Source organism: Nesoenas mayeri (genome assembly GCF_963082525.1).
Source record: "Nesoenas mayeri genome assembly, chromosome: 3".
NCBI classification, from domain to species: domain Eukaryota; kingdom Metazoa; phylum Chordata; class Aves; order Columbiformes; family Columbidae; genus Nesoenas; species Nesoenas mayeri.
In genome coordinates this window covers 30,679,075-30,703,502 of record NC_137544.1, presented here as the reverse complement: position 1 = coordinate 30,703,502, position 24,428 = coordinate 30,679,075, and the positions used below count along the sequence as shown (strand labels likewise).

Below are 24,428 nucleotides of genomic sequence, written 5' to 3'. Positions count from 1 at the left end.
AACCAGTGTGCAATATCTTCAGAAATGTGGGCAGTTCTATGGTTTTAATAACTACTAACTCTTGCAAGACTGTCCTGTCAGATGATAGTAATAACTTTTAAATGGCTTGATAGGTGGCAATTTTCAGAAGTTCCCTGTGTGAGTGGGGTGGAGAATATGCCTGTTACGGGAGGGGAGGAAAAAAACCTTTTAATCTAAGTGATACGAATTACTTTTTCCATCACTTTGTAGCTGTAAAAACTTGGTTGTACAAGAAGCAATCTTGCATGCCTCTGTGAATAGGTCTAAAGATATTTTTTTAGCCATGGAAGCTGCAGTCACTGTTTTCTTGTTACTGAGCTGATCCTTACCAGCATGATCTCTTAGAATATAATACCGAACCGCAACTCAAGTTGCATTTGCTTGCTGAATACACTCAAGAATAGTATTATTATTTGCCACGTTGAAAGACTGGGGAGGGTGTGCATTCTAAATTTTTAACTTTTTAAGGGAAAATAGTGGTTTTATCAAAAATGTAGATGGAGTCTACAAATGCTCATGATAAATTAATATTACTGACAAGAGCATAAACATTGTCATTTTTCTCAAGTACATGCAATGTTTAAATGAGTAATGTTTAAACTTATTTTTTGGTATAGTTTGGTTTTCAATGTAATCCGGAATTAGTAGCTTTTCTGCTTTCAAGCTTTAATAACACAGTCTGGTTTGGGTTCTTTTGGCATTATGTAATGTATAATACTGAAGTATAGTACTTGATATTTAAAGTTGTTTTGCAAGAAATATGAACAACTGGTCCTCAGGGGTGGCTCTGCAAATCTGTGACCTTGATGATTTATACTGACAGCTTTCTGTGTCTATAAACATAGAATATAACAAGAAAAGGATAAATGAAGTCTGCATGGCTTTGTTTGAAACAGTTTCACAGATGATGTAGTTTGCATCTATTCTTTCATTAATGTGTTTTGCATTGAAATGGTTTTTCATTGCCTTAGGTATTAATACAATAGTTGTTGTCAGCTCCAGATTGCTATTTGAATTCAAGGCAGAATAATGTATTACTTACACAATGATAGGCAGATTAATTTTTGAGTCATCTTGTGCATGTCATTTAGCATGTCCTTGAAGGATTATTATAATTGGCTCTGTAATTTTTCTAAAATGTTTGATAAGCATTGATTTCTTACAAACGTGTACTGATCCTTTTTCCTGAAAGAGGTGTTACAAAGCTCAGTTTGTCTACTGATAAATTAATGGCTTTTTCACACCTAGTTTTTGTCCAGAGTATGATTTGCTTTTCTTGCAGTCGACTTATTTTTATTAACAGCCAAAAAGCTTAAAGCCTTTTATAATCTGTCTAACCTTAAAAGCACTCATTTACCACTGATTTTATTTTAAGGAGTCATCAAACAGTTACTGAGAGGTCCAGAAGTTAGTAGCATTCATCATCATTACCACTTAAGCACTTCAATGCCAATTCTTAAGTATAAAAGAAATGTAGTTATTTGTTTATGTTCACTTCTCCATACATCAGTAAATAACCAAAACAGCAAAACAATGAGTGTTCTGTAACAGCCTGATTCCTACTACACTTTTTGAGAACTGTAGATACTGAAATGCTGGATCATTTGTAGTTTTATACTTGGAGATTGTAGAGTTGTGGCTTGAAAGGAGGTTAATCTTTTGGTTGGTAATCCTCTTCTAAGCCTGATGGAGCAATACAGAAGATGGCAGTTGGGCTAAATATTTATGTTCAGTATTACAACTGAGTCAGAGTTAACTTTTCTATGCATGATATGTCCAATGACAACAAGTTCACTGTGTGTAGTGAAACAAGTGTAGTGCAGAGAGTGTCATACTTGGTTTCTGCATCTTGCAAACCTTGACTAGATTTTTTTTGTACACTTAAACATCTACAAATAAGTGAGACAGTCTTTGAGTCTGTATGGTAGAGAAGAAACATTAATATGAAAAAATAAGGTGAATGTGTAGCAAGATGCTGTAGTGATGAATGTTAGAGAAATCAATAAACAAGTACTCAATGCTTTGTTCATGTTGTGTATAACATACTACAGGAAACATGATACTGAACATGCCAGTTCAATGTGGTCAGTCTGTTCCATGCTTTGAGGGCTTATTTTGATAGCAGTGTTATTCAAAAATGTATATGCTTTTATAGTAACTGAAGACTGGATACTAAAACTTGCTATGAAAGAACTGATTTTACTAGTTAACATGTTGAATGACTTTCTAAGCTGTATGGCATGTGTTTTTTAAAAAAAAACAAACAAAAAAGCCTCAGCTGTCTGTGAGATGGTCTGCCATCTTCAGATGCATTTAGGAGGTATTTCTTCTTTACTCTTCACAATTTGATAGTGGCTCACATGTCCTTCCTAATGTTTGACATGCCTGAAGGTATTCTGGAAATAAGAGTCTTGAATTCTGTTTTTTCTGTAGAATGGTAGTATGTATGGATAGCCAGAGATGGAAACTTTTCAAGAAAACTGTGCAGTGCAAGTGCACAGAGAAGAAAGGTACAGTTTCAAGAACGGTAGAGTCCTAGTGCATCTTGCAGAAGTTCAGAAGTGTTGTCTGTATTGGTGTGACATATGAAAGTGTACCACAATGAGACTAATTGGGGTAGTGTACCTGTTCCATCAGAAAAGTAATGCTGACAAAGGTGCATCATATCCATGTGAAATAGTATTTGATGTAGGCAACTGAACTGTATCAATTGATATGAGGGATAAAAGGTATCATAATGTGATTTCCCTTGTGCTTAGTATAATTCAAATTAAAAGCTAATTAGGTTATGAATACAAAAAAAATGTCTTCAATACAAGAATATTATTGGAATGGAAGGGTTTTTGTGGGACACTTGTATTGAAACAAACTAGCTTGTACTTGACTTATGTTTCTTTAAAGCACTGCATATCCTAAACTAGAGTTCAGCTGTTTTTTAACTTGAATAAATGCATTTTTGATCACATGTTGTTAGAACTGAACATTTTGTCTTTCATGGCATCACTTTCAGGCGAAGTCTTGAAACAAGCTGTTGTAAGACAACAGATATTTGAAGTTGCGAGCATTTCTTATGACTTTTATACAGGGATATAGTTGTTCTCTTTATGTGGCTGTTTCTTGTGACTTCGCTAGAGGGCAGTGCTATGCAAGAAATGTTTCCCAGTATTTTGGTACTTTTTGCGTAAGATTATATATGCACCTTTTAAAACACATCAGTGATAGCACTTAAAAGCCATATCTGCTAGATATATGAACTTCTAAAATAAATGAAATGGGGAGTCTTTCTGCTCTGCTATGCAAGTACTGTCTGATAATTTATTGAAATCTCATGTTCAGTTCTTAAAAATACCTGTAATGAGAAACTCAGTAAACAGCCTTCAGTTACAGTGTGGGTTGTGTGCCAAAATGATCAGAAACAACTTGCGTGTTCTGTTTACCTCTAACAAGGAGAGATTATCCTGTTTGGGCCACAAGTTGATCATTAGACCATGTCTTATTAGGTGAACATAGCACATGTCAGAAGTGAAACATAATCAACTTCTAGTTAAACTGTAATGCCTGATGGCTTCCTGCTTTTTGCACTAGGTGTTCAAAGTTGGCTTTAACTCTTTTTCCAAAGGCATTTGTTATATTCATTTCAATATTTTTTTCCCCTGTGTTCCTCATGACTGATCTGTGTACTTAGAGCTGATCCGGGTGGTTATTAGGTGTTCCCACCTTAATATTACACCCTTTTCAGTGGAACTCTTTGGTAGCTTGTGCAATTTAAAAATGTTTAATTAGTGGTTTGGGTTCCCTGATGTAGTTGCTTGCTGTGAGTTCTAGAAAATGTCTTTTTGCAACTTGTCTCAATTTCACTTATTTTCTATATTGTCTTGAGTAACTAACTGTTAGCATACTGGGTCACTAATAAGGAGAACTATTCTTTTATCTAGTCAGGGGCTGAGTGTGGCAACTCTTTAGAATTGTGAGATGGTGAGTCTGTGAGAGACAAAAGGATCAGAACAGCAACTCCTCCTTCTTAATCTTAGTTGTGAAATGTCAGGAGAGTAGCTGGATCTGCTGCAGACAGGATGGGAAGGAAAGGGACACAGATATGAAGATTAAGTGAACTGAAAGCAATGCTCCTATAACTTCTATTGAGGTAGTGTTCTATCTGGAGCAGAGCGCATTTGAATTCAGTGACATGCTGAGAACAGCTAGAGCATGCTTCTCATCTTTCTTCAATGCCTACTGCTACTGCAGAAGTGGTATTGAACCAATTGTTGCTTTCATGCGAGTTACAGGCTCCTGCTTTACTGATGACAGATTTCTTTGCGAATTCCTGTCTGGGACATCTGTAGCACTTCTGTGGATAACAAATAAGTGTTAAAAGCTTTGCTTAGACTCTTCTTTATAGGATAGGTAAGCTCGGTTTTGTGTTGCTTTATGTAAGTTCTGTGTAGGGTTTTTTTTCCTCCTCTCCTTTAGAGTAGAAGGCTACCTGCTTCCATAAAATTTAAGTATAAATATGAACTTCATCCATCCACAGATATTATCTGTATTGCCTGTGGGCAGACTCTCAAACTGGAATGAGACAGCTGCTCACAGATGGTGCCTCTAACTTGTACTTACTAGGTAGTGAGCTCTTAAGGTTTGGCTTCCCAGCCCTTAAGCTAATTGATAGGAGGTAATCTCTTAAATGGATCACTTGTGGGGATTTGAGAAGGGGGAATCTTCTCAAAAATAAGTATTTTTAAATATAAGTAAAATGTATATATATATAAAAAAATAGGGTTTCAATGAAGATGATGAGGCATTCAGCAACAGCAAAGAGAGTGTGAGACTTTTAAGACCTAACCTTTCAGCATATCTTGGCAAATACCAGCCTGAACAATTAGTGTATGCTGTAATTGCCAGTTAATTTGTGTAACTGTTTTTACTCTTGAATACAGTGCCTTTTATGTGACATAACACTTCTAGGCAGAGGTTGTCTAAATTAAGTCCTGGAAACTGTTGTTTCAGTTGTGTAAATATGTCAGGACTTAATTACTTTTTAATCAGAATTCATGGATATAAATTAACTATTTTAAAGGCTGGTTTTATTCATATTACAAACTTTGAACCAACAATCTTTTTGGGTCTGAGCACTCTCTTGGCTTTAGTGTACAGCTTTGGTTTTCGGGTACTGTCTGTGATATCTCTTGCTTGCTGAGTTGCAGATGCCCAGGATAATAGCCCATGAATAACCGAACACCTGTAACCCAGGGGATTGAAACTTTTTTTTTCAGGGCAGCCTTGAGCTTCTGCATCAGCCTAAAGGGAAATGCTGCCCTGAAACTGAGCTAATACAGCTTCTCTTCAAACCTGTGATATCACATGAGATGACTCATTTTTCTGCCCTTCATTCTGTGTATTGAGGACTTGAAGGACCAATGTGGCTTTTTCCCCTGCAGATGATGGGAGGCTTACTTGCATAATCATCTCCTGATTAGCATCTTTTGTATTCAAGGAACAAACTTAAGCTTCCGCTATCACTTGAGCAAGCTTGATGTTCACGTATGTAATTCAAATCTGCAAAACCAACAAAACAATGCCTCACTTTGAGTTGCAGTTTACTTTGTAGAGACTTAGATTTAAAAGATTTAGAATTCTGAATTTTATTCCTTAATTATTTCTGTTGAGTAAATACTTGGTATCTGTTGATGGTAGCTGTTGGAAGAACAGGTGGCAGTTTCTGCTTAATGGTGAAATATAGTTGCTTCTAAGCTTAGGTGTGTAAAATTGTGTAGGCCTATTGTCATAGCAATCTGTTATGTGTTTCTACATACTGAATGTCTTTGGCTCTGGCTAGAAATGTTTTGAGTTCCACAGAGGGACCTTGGTTAGGTTGCAGCCTGCATTCTCATTGTGAATTTGGATAATGTTTATACTTTCACCTAAATTCTGGAGTTATGCTACCAGCAGCCAGACCTGAGTGATCTCTTCAGGATCAATAAGGGCCTAATGCTATTTAGTCTTCAGAAGTTATCTGAATGATGGTGCTGTGTATGTAGTCATCGTGTCTGAGAATGGGACAAGCAGATAAAACAGAATGAAGAGTCACCACAGAAACATTAATGGGTGCAAGATCAGGCCAAGAAAGAATGGCAACAGGTTTAGCAGATGTTAATCTATTCCAAGAGAAGGTCTGAATTCATGGTGGGATCTGACCAGCTGGGGGATGGTTCTGCTGGAAAGCACCTGGAAGTCCTTGTGGACAGCAGGCTGATCTTGAGCCAGCAATGGGCCCTGCAGCAGAAAGGCAAACAGTGTCCTGGGCTTGCAAGGGACATGATTATTCACTGTACTTGACACTTCTAAAGCTGCACCTGGGAATACTGTGTCTGGTTTTATTCTCCCAGTTTAAGAAACTGGAAAACTGTAGATGATCCAGTGGAGGCTTGTGAAAGTGATTAGAGAGTTGGAGAATGCAACCCATAAAGAAAAGCTGAAGAAGTTCTTTCTTCAGCCTAGAGAAGAGGTGATGGGGGGACTGCTTTTTAGTGCCAGTAGATAGCAAAGCAGCTTAGTTCTCTCAAAGGAGATGCTCTAAAGGGAGAACTGAGCTGTGTTTATGGACAGAGTTGTAAAGGCCAGCTTAAGTTAAATTATTTTCCTCACCTAAAATACATAAGCTTGTAGGCAGGCCTTTCTGTGGTTATATAGCTGTGTTCAAACCAGAACTTCTGGAATGTCTTGGAAACTATGAAATTTGTTTGCCATCACTAGCCTGTTATAAGAGATGTCTTTCCCTTGTAGACCTCCTATACCAAAAGTCTCTAACATAGGGACTGAATTGCCAGTTATCTTTTGTAGCTAAAAAAAAATGAGTTGAACTTTATTTGGAGCAGTCTGTAAACAATGCTGCAAAAAGATTTTTTTTTCAGCTGTGTTTTTGGGTAACAGACAAGGCTATGTCAGCTATGAGGTCCTGAAATGCTGAGCAGATAGCCAATAGCCTACTTTATTCTCTAGAAGTCTATGGTAAAACCAATTCTAATACTTCATAACTACACAAAAAAACCCCATTTAGTGCAAGTTGTCAAAGATGTAGCTGAATGTTTTCTTTGCTCATATATACTTCAGGAAATATTTGAAGGACAAAAGTTTTCTCCTCCCCTTACCCTGTGTAGTGATTTAACAGGCACCACTGTTTCCTTTGATTTGAAGCCTGTTGAGAAACATGTACTGTCTGCTTGTTGAACTTAACTGACACCATTCCAACAATTTACTGGTAATTGTCACTCTGAATGTAAGAAACCTAATTCCACAGTGAGGGAACAAGGCTGTCAGGCTGCTAAACTTCTGTTTCAGGCTTTTGTAGCCTAATATAATACTTAAAGGAATGTTTCTTGAAATCGTGTAATATTGGCACTTGCAGAGCAGTACTGAAATTTGTGGGCTCAGTGTCTGATATTTAATAGTTATTAAATAGTTAATGAGGTTTTGAGCTACAAGAGTAGTAAACAAGACTTGTTAAAGGGGCTTAGAAATGGGTGTTGGCGGCACAGTATGTGTTATGTTGAAAAATACGCACCAAAAGATGGACAGTGTCTTGCTTTGAGTACAATGTAGTATGTGCAAGGAGGTTCTTAAAACAGGTCAGATCAAGTCTTGTGTACAGAAAGCTCATGATCTGACAGCATGTATGGTGACATTTATAATACACTGACACTTGTGTTAAGTCTATTCTCAGTGTGAAATGTGAAGATGTGCTAGAAGGAGGGAGTGATATTCCTGTGGGGAGAAAAAAAAAATGTATAAAGCTGCTCATTTTTGAAGTTAGCAAATGTTCAGATATCAAGCACTCAAGTAAAACTGTGTGTGTTAATTGTGATTAAGAGAAAGAAAAGCTTCCCTGCTGAGCTCTGCACCGAGGAAAAACCCGTTGCCAACAGCCTTCTACCCAGAGTAAAACAAAAAGCATATGGCTAATGTCACTAAATTGCCTGGAGAAACTTCTGACCTTGGCCTAGATCTATAAGACTCATAGGGCAGCAGGGAGGAAATAGTGGCATTTTCTTCTTGTTTACCTCACCTCAAATATCTGTGTTTCTTATGTTAGTGGAAAGCTTAGAGACTTTGCATTGGAAAAATCTGGGCATAGTGTTGATGTAGAACCTGGAAAACACTTTGAGTAGTATAGGGTTTATAACTAGGAGTAAATACCAGCAAAATTTGTAAATATGTATCTGGGCAGTCTTGGAATGTAACAGAGTTTAGGTGTTTGCCTCTGCTGTTTGATTGTGTTGTGTCTTTTTTACTGTGGGTTTGTGCGTTTTTGTTTTTGGTTTTTTTTAGTAAATCAGGTACTTTCTACAAAATTTCTTTTTATAAGTAAATTGAAGGCTACTGGCTACGAAGAAACTGTTTAAGTACAATATCTAGAAATTCCAATATTACACAATGGTTTGCCTATGGTCTAAATTGGGAAAGTCAAGATTTTGGGAAGCTAAATAATTTGTGGAAAAACAAACAAACAGAAAACACAAAAGAACACCACCAACCTAGGGCTAGCTTGATAAACCTTCAGTGGGCTATGTTTGTATGAAGTCTTAACACATACTTCTTCTCAGTAAGGGTGACAGAACACTGGAACAGGCTGCCCAGGGGGATTGTGGAGTCTCCTTCTCTGGAGACATTCAAGACCCACCTGGACATGTTCCTGTGCGACCTCACCTAGGCGTTCCTGCTCCAGCAGGGGGATTAGACTAGATGATCTTTTGAGGTCCCTTCCAATCCCAAACATACTGTGATACTATTGTTTCAGTGTAATCTGCGTAGCATGTTCATTATGTTTTTGCTCAAAAAAGAAAATAATGGATTGCTTTAGAATCTGTAGGAGGAGGGTAGCAGGGGCAAAAAAATAAACCACCCACAGCAGTGATACCTCATAGCTGCAACATACCACAGCCTTATCAGGTGAAAATGTGTGGCAGAAAATTTGAGTATGTATGTTTCTTTTTTATTTTAGGCTTATGGTATGTCAGCTTTGCCTCTAAACTTGATTAAGGGAACTACCAGTGCAGCTTATGAACGTTTAGAGAACACTGAAGATATTGAAGAAGTGGAGCAACATTTATTAAGGATTAAATCAAAGGTATGGTTTTCACTGTTCTCACTGTCTTATTTTTTTTCTTTCCTGTGCTTGCTTACTTGTTTCTGATTGTGCTGTAGAGAGTGTTTGTTCCAGAAAGAATAGCCAGTTAGAAGTGACTAGCTTGCAGTTATTTGGAAACAGATGTGGTTACTTGTATTGTAGCGATCTTTATCAGTAGTGATTCTTTATCAGTTCTGCTGCAGTAGTTATTTCTGTCTAGCTAGTAATGGTGCTGATGAGCTAAACTCAAACTTCTCCAGTCCTGCTTGGATATATGGAAGGGACACTTTGTAGAAGTTAAGAATATTAATCTCACTTAGTCTGCTACCAGATATGGTGTCCAATTTGTTGATACTCAGTGTAGTTACTAACACTGGATACTCGCCACATGGAGCTATCACAAATTAGATTCCTCAAACGATTAATCATCTTAATCATCTTTATTCATAAATAACAGCCCCAGATATTATTTCTTCCTAGTTAATGTACCTTGCTGTTATAAATCATTTCTTTATGAAAAGCGTACATATGGAAGTCTCTGTTCTTAATCCTAAATGTTTCTAGGATGTTAACACCATTTGTAAACCCATGGTGGCTTTGCAGCTTGCACAAATGCTGTACCTAATGTAAGCAGGACACCAGCCTCAGAGTGCAAGCCGAAAAAGGATAAGATTTCTCCTTTACGTACAAGATGCTAGGGGTAATCTTCTACCCTTTTCCCAAACCATTTCAGATAATGATTTGACCAGTGTTTCCACATTCCTGAGTGGGGGGAAAGGGGCATCAAGATGTATCACTCTGATCCTGGCAGTCCACCTGTGCCATTGTGTGCCCTGTGACAGCAGAACTCAGCAGTGTTGAAACAGTTCCAAGAGTCTTCCATTGATACTTGGCTACCTCTGCACAGTGTGGGCACCTTCACTGTTCTAAAAATCATGTTGCATAATGAAACCTAAAAAGTACACTCCTTCATTTTTAGTTATCAAGTTTTGGTTTTGTACAGAGTACTACTGCAACAAAGGCATCTGTATTACTGAAATTGATAAGGGAAAAATGAGAAATCTCTGAAAAATGGAGCATTACTTTTTCAAGTCACTGCGGTATGGAAAATACACGCTCCTGTTAAAAGTACATTGTGATCTCCAATTTAAATGTTACATGTACCTAGAATGTTGTCTTAGTCTAACCTTTTTGAGAAATTTATCTAAAATAGATTCACTTTAACTTTACCAGGTGCAAAATGTTTCACTATTTGCAGGTAGGCTCTTTTAAAATAAAAGGAGAAAAATGAAATAGTGAATTTAAAAATCTAAAAATATATGTATTACAACTATAAAAATCTTTTTATATCTAAAAATCAGTTTGCTATACAGTAGCATCAACGTTAGAAACAAGTTTGATTCAGTTACCTAATGCCTATTTAGTTGCTTTTGCTTGCTAGCATATAACTTGGATTTCAAGATGTGCAACTCAATTTACAACAGAATGCAGTGGTACCTGCTCAATATTTAGAGGCTCGGAATTAAAGTACATTATTAAACATAATCATCAAGCCCCTACCTGGTACACTTGACCTAGCCTTGGGGTAATGGTCCTGCTTGTTTGGGTTTCTGTAAGGTTAATTTGTGGAACATCAAGTCGTCTTGCTGAGTATGTGTAGTGTAATGCTGGAAAGACAATACAGATGCCAGGCTTCACATACTGGCTTAGTCATGGAATTTGACTGTAAAGGACCTCTGAAAGTCATCAGGTTCAATCTTCTACACAAAGCAAGTACCCCTTTCAGGTTAGATCAAGTTATACAGATCATAACTGGGCACTTTAAATATTTCTAGCTATGGAGACTGACCACCCTGTAAAATTTTTTGAACATCCTCATTGTGAAGAGTGTTTTCTGCCACCTAGTAGGAATTCCCCTTGTTGTAGCTTGTGACTTTTGCACTTCATCCTCTTGCTATGCATAAAAATAGTGTGAATTATATTCTGCAAAATCTTTAGAATTGCTGTAACTCATTACACAAGATGTCAAGTCTATTTTTTGATTCAATGTTCTTTGATCTCTTGCACCATTTTTTGGTAACCAGTGCAGAGATGGTCGGCCTCTGTCATCAAGGGATAGACGAACTGTACAACAACTAGAAGAGAGACTAAGGACACTTCGAAGAAGGGAGAGGCACCTGGAATCAATTGAGAAAAGCTGGTGGACCAAGTTCTGTGAAGCTATCAGACCTCTAAAGGTAAAACTGTGTCACTTTTTGAGACCTCATTTGGAATACCTTCTGGCTTTTTTTCTTCCCATATAAATAATAACAAGTAAAGTGTATCCATTACCATACTGAATATCAGGTGCTTTTTTTTTTTCACTATTATACTACACAATGATAGCCCTATAGCAAGCTCTGCTTGAGCCTTTGGAAAACGTTTTATTTTGCCTAAAATATTAAGACTGAAAAGGAGTGAGTCCTAGCTGATCTACTGTGGTGATACTGCCATAGAAGATCTGAATATCTTTTCTCTAGCTTGTGAAAATGGCAAGAATAAAAAGAATTCTATAGCTGTCAGGCAGTTTAGGTTAATCTAAATTACATTTAGCCAGCAAAAGTGAGATATTTTGATGAGAATATATGCATTTGGGAAGAGAATTTTACCAAATAGTTACTTGATCAGCAGTAAGCTAGCTGCGTGGAACTTACATCTTGATACTTAACCAGTGCAAAGGAGACCGTCACTGGGGCTAAGCTTTGATCTTGGTATCTTTTTGATCTTAGGACTTTGATTTTATTAGAGACCTTGTTTTAAAAAACTACTTTTATGGAACAGTATTGACATACGAAATATTTTTGTTGCCAACCAGATGCAGGAAGAAATTTTTGTGTTACTTTAAACTGTGGGCTGGACTTTGGAAAGCTGAGATGGGAGGCGCTAAAAAGCAATTTCCTATAACATTATTGCTACTTTAATGCTGAGTACCAGTGGAAATGGGCTGAAATGGCAGTTGAACAAAAGCTTTCAGTGAGGAATTATCTGTGATACATTAGAAATCTAGACTTAGCCCTTTCATTGAAAGGACAAATATCCCCCTAAGTATTCACTTTAACAGTTTGGATGCTTCCTTTGCTTCAAAATAGCTTGTGTAGTTTCTTTAAGTGTTTGCATTAACCTTAGATTTGAGAAATGCATTGGCTACTTGTATTGTCTCTAGGACTTAAACAGTTCATTGTGTTCTCATAGGATAGTGCATAATATCATTAGTTACTTACAGATTATTACTTATGGTCAGGATGATTTTCCAGTGTCAATTTGTTCTAGTGGTTTGAATGCTTTTTATTCTCTCAGTAACTGTGACAGTCACTGTGATTTCATAACTTAAGAATCACAGAGTAAAGGGGAGTTGCAGGTAGGTAATTTCTCCTGACAGATTTTCTTTTAGAATAGTATTGTGCTATGAAGCATGTTATAAAACTTGTTTACTCTGACTTTTCAATGAGCTGTCCTGTGAAGGTGATAATGTCCATCATTTAATTATTAACATTTTAACTCTTGCAAGACTGTTTTACTGTTACTTTAATAGCATTTGAACTATCTTTGTACATGCATGACTTGCCAATCGTTCAATTAGTGGCTTTCATGAAAATAAGTTAATCTTTCTATATATAATGCTTCTTGCCAATTGTAGAAGTGAAGATGATCTTGGAGATTTGCTTGTTGGTTTTACAACACTTCTATCCTTAGTGCAACTTGCATATTATTGTTCAAAAATGTGGGCATTTCTGGGACTTCAAGAGAAATTCAATTTACTGTGAGGCAGGTATTAGATATGGAGAATGCTGTTTTGGCTTTGAGTTTGGGATGGTCAGGTTTATGGGAGTTTAAGACTTAGTGAGACAGGCAGAACAGAATGAAGTGTTCAGGAATAGCACTTAGTCTTGGAGGTCTTTTATAGTGTTAACTTTGTTTGCATTCAGAATTCTATAATTATATTGTTTTGTGTAGTGTCCCCCAATATTTAATTATTTTGTTACTACTAAATACCTTAGCATGTGCTTTCTTGTTAAACAAAGTCAAACTTTCTCTGGAGAGTAAATTTTTTTCAACATGGAGTAAATTTTGAGAACACTTGTTCTACTCAAAGCTAAATCAAACTCAAAGATGAAGCTGTTAATTTTTAATTTAAGTCAAAAGCAACGTACCTGGAAGATCCCAAGGAAGTGAGTAATGGTCCATGTGGGGTTGTGAAATGATGTCGAACTAGTCTAATTTCTTTCTACAAAATGTACCTTTTTCTGTAGGTAGCAAATCTACTGCTTCTCCTTTATTATGGTTTCTCACATGTTCATCTGATAAGCTCAGCTGCAAGTGAGATGTGGTATACTCTAGGGATGGGTATAAAACTGTTTACAGAAAAAAAAACTAACCCAGAGCACATAGTTATGTTTTCTTAATGTATGAACAAGACTACAGGTTATGGAAAAAAAAATTACTTAACAATAGTAAGCTGTGAGTATTGCATCAGTTTTCATGGTGTGCTTCAAAACGGTTGTGAATTGACTGAAGAGATGCCTAAGGTGTGTAATATAAGAAAATTAAGTGTTCTGTTTTGAAGGTTGAGATTACAAAGTTAAGTGTTCTCTTGATAAATAGAGTGGTATACTTGAACTCTAGTAAGGCAGAGATAAACTAGTCTCCTATCTAATCATAAGGATAGTGAGGACCTTGTATAGATGTTTGTTGCTCCACCTGCTGCTGAAGAGCTTCAGAGAAGCACAGGTACACTTAATTTTGTCTTGAGGGTGGAGGCCTGGAGTATTCTTTTTTTAATGGGCTTTTGATTTCTTTCTCCTGCCCCACTTCTCTGGAGAAAGCTGAAAGAGGGGAAAGTGTAAGCAACTACTTGGATAATAGCCCTGCTGGTGCAGTGTTAATGCAGACTGTAGGTGCTGTCAGGAGTCAGTTTAGTTGCCTCAGAGAGGTGGTGTGGCTGAACTGACAGGCTATCTTCCTGCATTCGCAGCTGCATCCTCTACATCAGGGAGTTTGGCAGCATGACAAGCAAGAGGTGTGAATATTTCATGTCCTAAGTTTACTTACTGATAACTTTATATGAAGTGTTTTGCTTCATCTAACAATTGTTTTTAACCCATCTTTGCCAGGTTACCTGAAACTTCATGGAAAGTAGGTCACATCACACAGTAGTGTGGTGAGCTGATGTGGCTGGCTGTCAGATGCTCTCCTAGCTGCTCTCTCACTCCCCACAAGATGGGGAGGAAATAAGTTGGAAAAATATGTGGGTTGAGATATACAGGGGCAATCACTAGTTATCGTCATGGGCAAAAAAGAGTTGAGGAAAGTTGCCAATTAAAATGGGTTTAAATGGTAAAACAAACAGCCATTTAAAAGACTTTCCTGCACCCCACTTTTTCCCATCTTCAGCTTTACTTCTTTAGCCCCACTGGAGTGGCCCAGTGGGGATGGGGAGTAGGGAGTTGCCATCAGTCTACAACACTTGTCTTCTGCTGCTTCTTCCTCACATTTTGTCACTGTTCCAGTATGTGTCTACTTCATGGACTGTAGTTACTGTCAGAAGAGCCTGCTTCAGCATGTGAGATCTCCATAGGCTGCAGCTTCTTTCAGAAAATATCAACTAGTTATGGTGTGGGGTACAGACCAAGGGTAGCTTGTGTTTTGTTTTGTTTTTTTTTTAAATATAATGCCCTTACTAGATTCTTCTGTGTGGTGCTTGGCTGAAATACAGGCTTTTTGGTTTTGCCTGTTCTAGTAATAAAAGGGTTTTGGCAAAAGTTGATAAATAGTCCTGCTATGAGAGCGAAAGGTTTTGATGAAGTACTGTCCTTTGCTCTGAAGTTGAACATGTGCTCATGTTCTCAGGGGCTTGGATTCCATCTCATTTATGCTGTGACACAAAGCAAAATTTTGTAAATTTTCATGGCTAAGTGTATGCAGGATCTTGGAAGATATTCTAGGTGCTTTAAAGCTGGTAAACCGCAGTGCAGTAGTGTCATAGGACAGATTTTCCTTAGCTATTGGTGACAAAATGCAACAGTGAATGTATAGCTCCTGCTGCAATGTTTCTCTAGCCTATCCTAGGCTTTATGTGGGGGGAAAGGAAGGAAATACTACTTTTTTTTTTCCTTACCCGTGTACCAAATGATACCCAACTGGAGGCATGCTTTTAATTTGTCAGGTTGTTAGTGTTTGATAAGGCTCAGCTGGGACTGTAAATTGCAAGCTCAACTACTAATCTGAATGTTGGTATTCTCTTAATTGTTGGTCAGGTGCTGGTTAATAGACTAGAAATGAGGTGTTGATTGGTCTGTAATCAGCTGAGGTACAAGGAAAATCTAGGTAAGAACGCAGGATCTGCTCTGTGAAAGGCTTAAGTCAACTGATCTGAAATTGTGTAAACATAGTTGATGTTAATTGCAAATCATTTATGGTTCAGTATCCTTAATAGTGCTGTGGCAATAGAGGATGAACTAAAGTAGAATGAAGGTCTTTAATATTAGCCTTTTCAATCTTGAATTTTATGGGACTGGAGTTGAGGTTAAAGTCAGAAAAGGGCTGTTCTTTCAACAATTACATACTTCTAAGAGTCTTATGCATCACTTCAGAAGACAGGCTTATTCCAGAGGAGATCTGTATACCTGTATACTCGCCATAGGTGGCCAAAGGTGATGAAGTAAAGCAAGCTTTGGACTCTTGATACTGTTTTTAAATATGTTTCGTGTACGGCTGATACCTAGTGTTTGCTGTGGAGAGGTGACATCTTAGTACACTTAACTTGCATATTTCCACATATTTAATGCGTACCTTGATATTAGTCTTTGTAACTATAAGGCCTACATAATTTGAGTTGTTAAGCGATGTTCTAATATTGTTTGAGTTTGCAGACAGAAGGTTATCTTATCTTATCAGAATTTAATGAACAATAATAGCATTGTAACTGTGAGTATCTTTAATAAGCAGCTGTAATAAAGTTCTTAACCTTTTCAGGATGGCTGTGTGCCAAGTTTTAATGCTAATAAAATAATGTAAACTGTGAAATATTCTCATTCATGTGGAAGAATTTGGAAATAAGTCTAGGTTGTCTCAGGTCTAGCAATCTGAAAGCATTATTGTTTTGGGAAGCTCAGCATGTTTATCTGAGCATATTCTGTGACTAGGATTCCTAGGAAAATACAGTAAATCTGCTGGAGCTGTAAGTGAAGGGGTTTGTTCTCTGAGCTCACTTTTGTGTGCCATCCCCTAATCCCTGAAAGAAAAAATAGTGAGGGTGAAAACCTTCCAAAGAAGTGGAAGATTATTCCGTGAACTATCTTTTAGGCCAGGAAAAACAATAAATATTCTTGTTAGGATGGCTTAAAGAATGAAGTCCCTGGCTTGGGTGTTGTATTTGGCATGCATAATAAAAACTTTCCTGTGTTTTAAATAAGATCTTAAGGAAGAAACTTATGTATATGTCTGACTCTACTTGGTTCAGACCATTCACAGAAGAACTGAAAGTAACCAAGCCACCATTGAAAGAAGGTGGCTTTTTCCTCTGGAGATAAAAATGAGAAGGAAATGGGTAAAAAAGAGCATACAGGTATCAGAATATTACTTTTAGTTCTCTAAACTTAGTAGTAAGTTGTCAGAATTCTTTCCATTTAAAATAGACTTAACCTTTTTGTACTTTGACTATATTCAGGGACTAAATAATCTAGCTTTTTAAGCTGTTTGCTTATTTTAATCTAGCCCCTAAGACCTTAAAAATCTGAATGCACAAACCCAGCTTAACTGCTGATATGGTTGGTCTGCAACATCTTCATTTACTCCTGGTGAGCTTAGTTTAGTTTTTCATACACCTGCTTGACTTAGGCAAGAAATACTGTTCTTATTTTGTATGTCAGGCAGTCCTGTATCTGTGCAAAAGCTTATAAAAAGCCTGCTATTGCTGCTTTTAAAAAACAATAGCAGTATCTGGTTTAATTGTAGTGGTCCTTATGATTTTTTTACCCATACTTTTCCATGCTTATGACTTATGCTTGTAACTGGCTAAATAAGCCCAGCTGTTATGCCTTTTGGGTTTTTTTTCAGTTTCAAATTCTTGAGTATGCACTCCAAAGAAAGACTGCAGGGCGAATGACTCACCTGGTGTAGCAAAAGGGTATGAAGCTCTTCTAAAACCTCCTCCAGAAGAGAGGCCTTTATCTGGCAGTTGTGATGTGGTCATAGTAATCTCATTTTAATCACTTGTGTCTAGATAGTGTTTTAGAATAATAGTATCTAAGTAGCACTTATATAGGTTTTCTTGATACTCAAGTATTTTCCTACTACCTTAGTATTTATAAGCATCTTTTTGGTTCTTGTTGCTGTTGTTAGAACTTCTCTCAAGTGTTTACAGAAAGTTACCCTTTCAAGTGTGTTTGATCTCTAAGGTGATCCAAGATTGTTAGTCCTTTCTTGAAACTTAAGTAAGTCTTCATTACTTATATCAACTGCAAGCATTTTCAGTTAAATTGTAATAAATCTTTACTTCTAGATTGTGTGGGGAGTATTCTTCATCATCGTGGCACTGCTCTTCACTGTGTCTTTGTTCTTGTCCAAGTAAGTACATTTCAGCATTTTTCCTAACCACTTAAACTACAGTTTCTGCTCTAACATCAAAATCAGGGATGGTTTCCTTCAAGAGTCAGCCCACTTCTGTTCTACATTTCTGTCACTAGAGCTGTGTTTCTCATTGTGATAGTATAGATTGAAACTGAACAAAATGTGCTATAACAGGTTCAAAAAAGGATATGTTCAGCTTCATTGTCTGAATGCTGCTGAAAATTGTTCTGATTCAGCATAGAAATTAAGCATATACATTAAGGAAGTTTAATTCAGACTACAGAAGTATTCTGGTTGCTTGAATGAATCTTAATGCATGTAGGTACTTCTTGCGCTGGGTCACAGGTGCTTAAATTCTTGCAGTAAATGTGTATAATAGATACATTATGTGCATTACATTGTAGCTGTTTCATGGCATTGAAAGCAATATAGCCAGCTGCAAATCTGGTGAATCTTCAGTGAAGATTGATGCTAATCAAATGTTGGCATTTTTAATTTTTAGACTGGGCAAATAAGCTCTGTGACCCAAACTAGGGAAAAATCTGAAATGCCAAGGAGATGCAGAAATCAATATACCTTTTCAGAGGACAAGTTCAATGAGAATGGTAAAACAAAGCATGTGTCTACAGAGATATGAAAAAGCTGTCAGTCTCTGGGTTTGGTTCAGGGTTTTGGGTTTTTTTTTTTATGAGCTGCCCTTTAAACAGAGGACAAAGCTCTGGGAGAACAATAGTACTTACCCAGTTTTTCTTAATTACTGCAGTTTGGACAAAGCTCTGCATTCGGCTGGCTTCGACTCAGGATTTATAATTTTAGGAACTAATCTGACCAATCCATTGAATATGCTGTTACCTGTTCTTCAAACAGTAAGTAAAAAAAAAAAAAAATCTGTATATGTAAGGATACTCCCCTTGGTCTTCTGTTAAGCTGTCAAAAGGGAAACTGCACTTCTTACAAAGTAATAAATTAAAACAAAATTATTTAGATGTATGTTCTGTAAAAGCAGGGCAACTTCATTTTTAACAGTCCTGAGTTATTAGATATTGATATGAAAATGTTGAGTGGATAGAAGCTGTTTGCTGGAGGAATGTACTTGAAATGTAAAATTCATCTAATGAGAACATAGTGGAAGCAAATAATGATATCACTTGTCACGCACAGAATAAAAACAGCTTTCTCCCATGCCCTGCCTACATTCTATTTATTTTTGTATTTGCTGGTTTATTCCCCTTAAGTGAAGTAAATGAATTTTTTTTCACTTTTTTATGTTTATTGCACCTTGAAAGATTTATTACAGTCAGTGCAGTTATGTATGTTGTAGGTAATGCATTAGTCTTTAGAACAAACCCTACATAACAAACATCTGTTAACTTCTGTATTGTAGGGAGGCAACAAGATCCCATACAAATTTGGCAATCAGCCGTAGGTTAGCTAAGAATAAACCTTAGTGTAAGCTTGTGCTCTCCCCTAGTTGAGTTCTTTCCATGTTCTTGAAATAATGAGTTGGCACAATGCATTGCTTCCCTGTGGTTTCTAAAATGGCTGAATGCCTAAGCTTGCAGTTTACTGAGAGTAGTGTTCAGCAGCAGTATTACCTCAAGCTGTTATTAATGTAAATACAAAAATCAAGTTTTGTATGCAAATATGTTCTGAAATAATCACAAATAGAATGCCTATACAGTCCTAAAATGACTTGCCACTGTGGACTTTCTTTTACATGTGATTTCAGTATGGAATTAAGTATTTCTTGGCCTAAAAATGTATAACACTTCAAAACTAAGGAAAGTTTTAAATTAAGAAAAATACTTAGTTGCTTTCTGAAATTAATCTTATAAGCTCTATTAACAGCAAGCTATATTAGCTGTATATGGAGCCAGCTATCTTGACACCTTTAAAGGGAAGGACTCTTACTCAGATGCTTTAAGTGGAGGAAGAACTTGTTTTCTAACTTGAATTTTTTCTTTATCTACTTTTGTTCTTGTTTTAGGTTTTTCCACTTGATTATATTCTTATTACAACTATTGTTATGTACTTTATCTTCACTTCAATGGCAGGGATTAGAAATATGGGTATATGGTTCTTCTGGATAAGGGTAAGTATGACCTAAGTTTAGTTTATAATACTCTAGATGTTTAATAAATATGTGGTAATCAGTATGTTTAAGTAGTCATTATTTGTGCACTGCTTCATAAATACTGAATGTTGCAAATAGCAGTCTGTATGTCTGAGTGTTAGAAACCCATCATACAATTTTCACTGTGGTGAAAGGTGTTCCATTTTGTAGAAGCTGTCAGACTGAAACTTGTTTTAGCTGTTGCTTGCTTATCAAATGGACTCTTTCAAGTGTTTAATCAGTGGTACTTCGGCTTTAACTTCAAATAAGTCAGAAGCCAATTTTGTGGTCAAAATCTGATATGTGCACACAGGTAGTAGTGCTTGTGTTGCTTTAAGGGGGCAAGCAAGTTTATCTAGCTTCATAAGAGAACAGTATAGTGATGATATGCCATATCTAAATATGATGCAAATAATATATTGCTGTGTTTGAAAAAGCAGCTTTGTATCTAACAGTATGCCATTCATGCCTATGATGCTTGCTTAAGTATTTCCCTGTTTCTGTGACTGTTTTCCCTTTAATACTGTCACCTTTTCATGTGGTGACACCCCAAAATTCTGAAGAGTGACCCTGATTCCATGCAATGAGTTATGAGATTGGCTGTAGGTTTTGTTCTTCCATCATTTACCCCTCAGCTGCCAGCTTCTTTACTGTCATATGGTACTCCAGCTGAGCCTTTGACTAAAGAATAGTGATATCTACAGGTTAACAGTGAGGGATTATATTGTTCCCTGTGGAGCAAAGTAGAAAAGATGCCACCATATGGTGCGTAAGTTTTGTCAGAGCCTGGGAATTCTCTCTCATAGCTCCCTCCTCTGTTTCTAGATCTGATTAAAGGCATAGTGACAGATGCTTCCTCACCTCAACCAAAGGACACAATACTCTTTGACAAACCAAGGCACAGTCTCAGTGACAGGCACCACTATTTAAATCTTGTTGCTAACTGCTGGTTTAAGTATCCTGGGTCATTAATGGAAACAATGATTAATTTAGTTAAATAGCTGTGCTTTGAAATTCAGGTAAATAGACCTGAAAACCTGCTTGGACTCATTTGAATTAATTTGTCAGAGAATAATTTTAGCAGCCTCCTACTTCTTTCAGTAGAATTAAAGCAATTACTTGAATTAAGCAGGATGTCAAATGTCTTCTGAAAAGATTTTTTTTTTTCATTATGTTTATATTTGTATGTTTTCTGTATTATAGCTTTATAAAATCAGAAGAGGAAAAACTCGACCTCAAGCACTCTTGTTTCTCTGTATGATACTTCTGTTGATAGTTCTTCATACAAGTTATATGATATACAGTCTTGCCCCACAGTATGTAATGTATGGAAGCCAAAAATACCTGGTACAGGTGAGATGTAATACTTTTTTTTTTAAAGGAATTTTACCCTCTGTATCTAAAAGGTGCTGTTTACAGAGACCCATTCTCAGTTTTAAGACTTTTGTAGACAGGATTTTTTTTAGTAGATGTTCTTTTGATAATTGCACAAGCCAGAAACTGATTGTACTATAGATAACACAACTGAATTTCTGTGTCATCTTCAGACAGCACAAAACTTTGAGTATTGTTTTACTACTTTTGGTTAGACAGCTGCTAGCTTCTGCTAGATTTTGTATGGGTACACTTAGGTTGCTGAGTGACTGCAGTGAGGTCGCTCAGTGAGGATGAGTTTTAGTGTGTAAGGCAGACTGTAGACTGAAAGCAAGGTTGCTCTTCGGCAGTTTATGTTCATGAGAAATTACTAAGTAACTTGGTGCAGTAGAAGATAATCAGAATGAAGCTGAGCATGTGCTGATTAATCTCGTTTTGAACACTTCGGACTATCGAATTCCATGAAATTTATTGCAGTCCTTGTCTTATAAAATCTTGTACAGAATTAAGTAGTTAACATTAGTTTCTGCTTTTGTTACTTAACTTTTGTGTACTTTGGTTTTGGGATTTTTCTTTTTTTTCTCATCAAGTCTTTAGTATTCTATACCTGAAGGCTTTAATTCTTACTTTTCATCTTAGTTTGAGGGGAGGCCTGCATATTTACGGGGAAGTTCAAAGTTACACATCACAAGCATCTTGAGGGGTTTTATGGATAGCTGTTTACCAATATCTGGTATCCTGCAGGTGGAGTCTTTGTTATTAATAGATCTGATTTTGCAAATGTAGACAACTAACCAGATCATGAACTGGTTTGTGATATTCAGGCACAAAGAAGCCCAGATCTTTTGGTGTGCAGTTTGGGGTTTAGGTATAAGCTTCACAAAACCAAAACAGTTCAGCCAGAGTGGTTGAGTGAAGGGATTTGAATGGGAGTGAAGTAACTGAGTGCTGCACTGAGCACTGGAAATAGTTTTCCAGAAGGTTATGCTCCTGGGAGAATAAACTACTTTTTTTTTTCCTACAACAAAACCTTACAAAGAACAAACAAAACCAAAACAACAGCAAAAAAAACCCACCAAACAACAAAACCCCACAACTGCAAAAAATCCACCCTAACCCACCAACCCTCTTCAACTGAAAGTATCTGGTAAAATGTGTAATTTATCACTATTGATTCTTTCAGTTTAAACTGAGTAGCTGCAGAATACTTTAAGAGAAAGGATTATAAGGATAAATTGAAGTAGAGAAGTGGAACCTGATCAGCTTAAATGTACTTACTCAGTGTATGTGGTAGAATTGTGACTGCAGAAAGTGAAGCATCAAGAAATGCTACTTTTCTGCTGTCTTTACATCTAAATTGTATGTGGTAATGGGAGGTTGGTCATCCTGATATCAATCTGAGCACAATAATAGGATCACTGTCGGGGACTTGAATATTTGATGTTAAGGAAGTTTAATGAATTTTTATTAGACTTTGTTAGATATAACTAATAGAAAATAAACATGCCTAGGCATCTGCAAATTGTAGCAGCAGCAAGAAACTAAGATGAAAATCAATTTAGAAAAGTGACTTGCTTCTATGGTGAGTTTACATAGAACTCCTGGCATGATTACTTACTGTGTATGTAGGCTAGAACATCATATAGCTGTATCTGAATGAGTTATGAGCTCAAGTCCTTACAAAAAACATATCCAGGGTTTGTTGTGTTAGAATTTTTCTTTATATTGTAGGCTGATTGAATGTCTCCAATTACAGTGCAGAACTATTGTGAATGGAAGGGTGGGAAGGACAACTTTGTTGCAGATCTTACCAAACTAGTCTTTAAGCCTTTCAGTGGCCTGAGAAAGAATCCTTTATTCTAAAACTTGCAGAAAACATGGAAGATTGAAGTGAAAAGTAAATTATGAAGACTGTAGCTAGTAGTTTGTTTTGCTTTATGAATAAATGGCAGTGTTTCAGTAAAATAGTAGGTGTATATATTGAGGGAGTTGGAAGGATTAGGACTTAAACAGCTAACATACAAGTGTTTGTTATGACAAATAGTATCTGGACAGTGATATGTAGTTTGTAATGAAAAGGGTCGAGAGAATGACCCACCGGAGTGGGGAGGCACTTGTGTCATTCAAACAGCTATTCAAATGAAATCCTTGTCAGCACTGCAAGAAGGATTAGTTGGAACTGAGCTACAACTTCTCATTTAAAGGATTAAAAAAAAAGTCTTTCTGTTAAGATAGCCATCCTGGGTCTTTTGCTTATGTCCCATTTTAAAGAGTTGCATTAAAAGTGCATAAAGTAACCTGAGTAGAAAGTGTTTCAGTTGTTAAAGTAGCAAAAGTGTAGTGACTGTGCTGGTAAGTTACATCAGTATTTCTTTCATACCAAGTAAATACAGGTTTTTCAGACATCCTCTGAGTCTTTCAGAAAGTAGCGGACACTTTGTGTCTGACTACCCTGATTACTGGATGTTAAATTGTGTTTAGAAATGAGGAGAGACAGTGGCTGGGAACGAAAAAGAGTGACAGATTTCTCTGTGAATTTTAGCAATGAGAAGGTTCTTAAGAGTTATGAATTGGTTATTATGGAACTGAGGAGTGGCCAGGAACATACACAGGAACTGGGCAAGTGAAATACATTTTGTGCCTGTGGTGAGTTTCCTGATGATGGAAGCTGTATGCACTGGTTTGCCTGGACAATCAACTTCATTATTTAAAGTATAACAACACCACTGGTAACCAGCACTGTGCAGAACCAAGCAATAATTAAACAAAATTCCAAGCCAGCTTAGTGGATGAGTGGGCTGATAAACATGTGTCAGTATCTGGTGACTCACAGAACGTGTGTAAAAGGAGCACTTCCTCCTTTTCTTTGGTCTATATTAATTTCCAATATAGTAACCTGTCAAACTAATTTGTGACAAAAATCTATAGTGATGCATTAGACAGGTTAGAATCCTTTGAATCTTGAACTGTTTCCTTTGGAGACTGTTACTCTTGATAAGACCTTTTAACTTTGAAGTGCTGTGCTACAGTTTTGTCTTCACTTGAAGTGTAATTGCTATTTCTGTTCAATTAGGTCATTTTTTTTTTTTCATTTGTCTGAAAGAGCACTGTTTGCTAATATTTCTACGTAATGGACCTGTAAGACTCGGTCTTAGGTGACACTGACACTTTGCTCAGTTGAGGGCCAGAGCA

General features: G+C 36.8%; 1 protein-coding gene across 5 annotated transcripts in view; it reads left to right on the top strand.

The window, feature by feature from the left end:
- LMBRD1 (LMBR1 domain containing 1) overlaps positions 1 to 24,428 on the top strand; it is a 76,547-nt gene that overhangs the window by 33,644 nt on the left and 18,475 nt on the right. For 4 of the 5 annotated variants that reach the window (XM_080342650.1, XM_080342654.1, XM_080342653.1 and 1 more), the window contains 6 exons: positions 9,017 to 9,142; positions 11,227 to 11,379; positions 17,682 to 17,746; positions 18,513 to 18,615; positions 19,737 to 19,841; positions 21,066 to 21,215. In XM_080342650.1, the coding sequence (XP_080198776.1) occupies positions 9,017 to 9,142; positions 11,227 to 11,379; positions 17,682 to 17,746; positions 18,513 to 18,615; positions 19,737 to 19,841; positions 21,066 to 21,215 (702 nt within the window). The remainder of the gene's footprint in view (positions 1 to 9,016; positions 9,143 to 11,226; positions 11,380 to 17,681; positions 17,747 to 18,512; positions 18,616 to 19,736; positions 19,842 to 21,065; positions 21,216 to 24,428) is intronic. The other variant, XM_080342651.1, reaches the window with a different exon arrangement.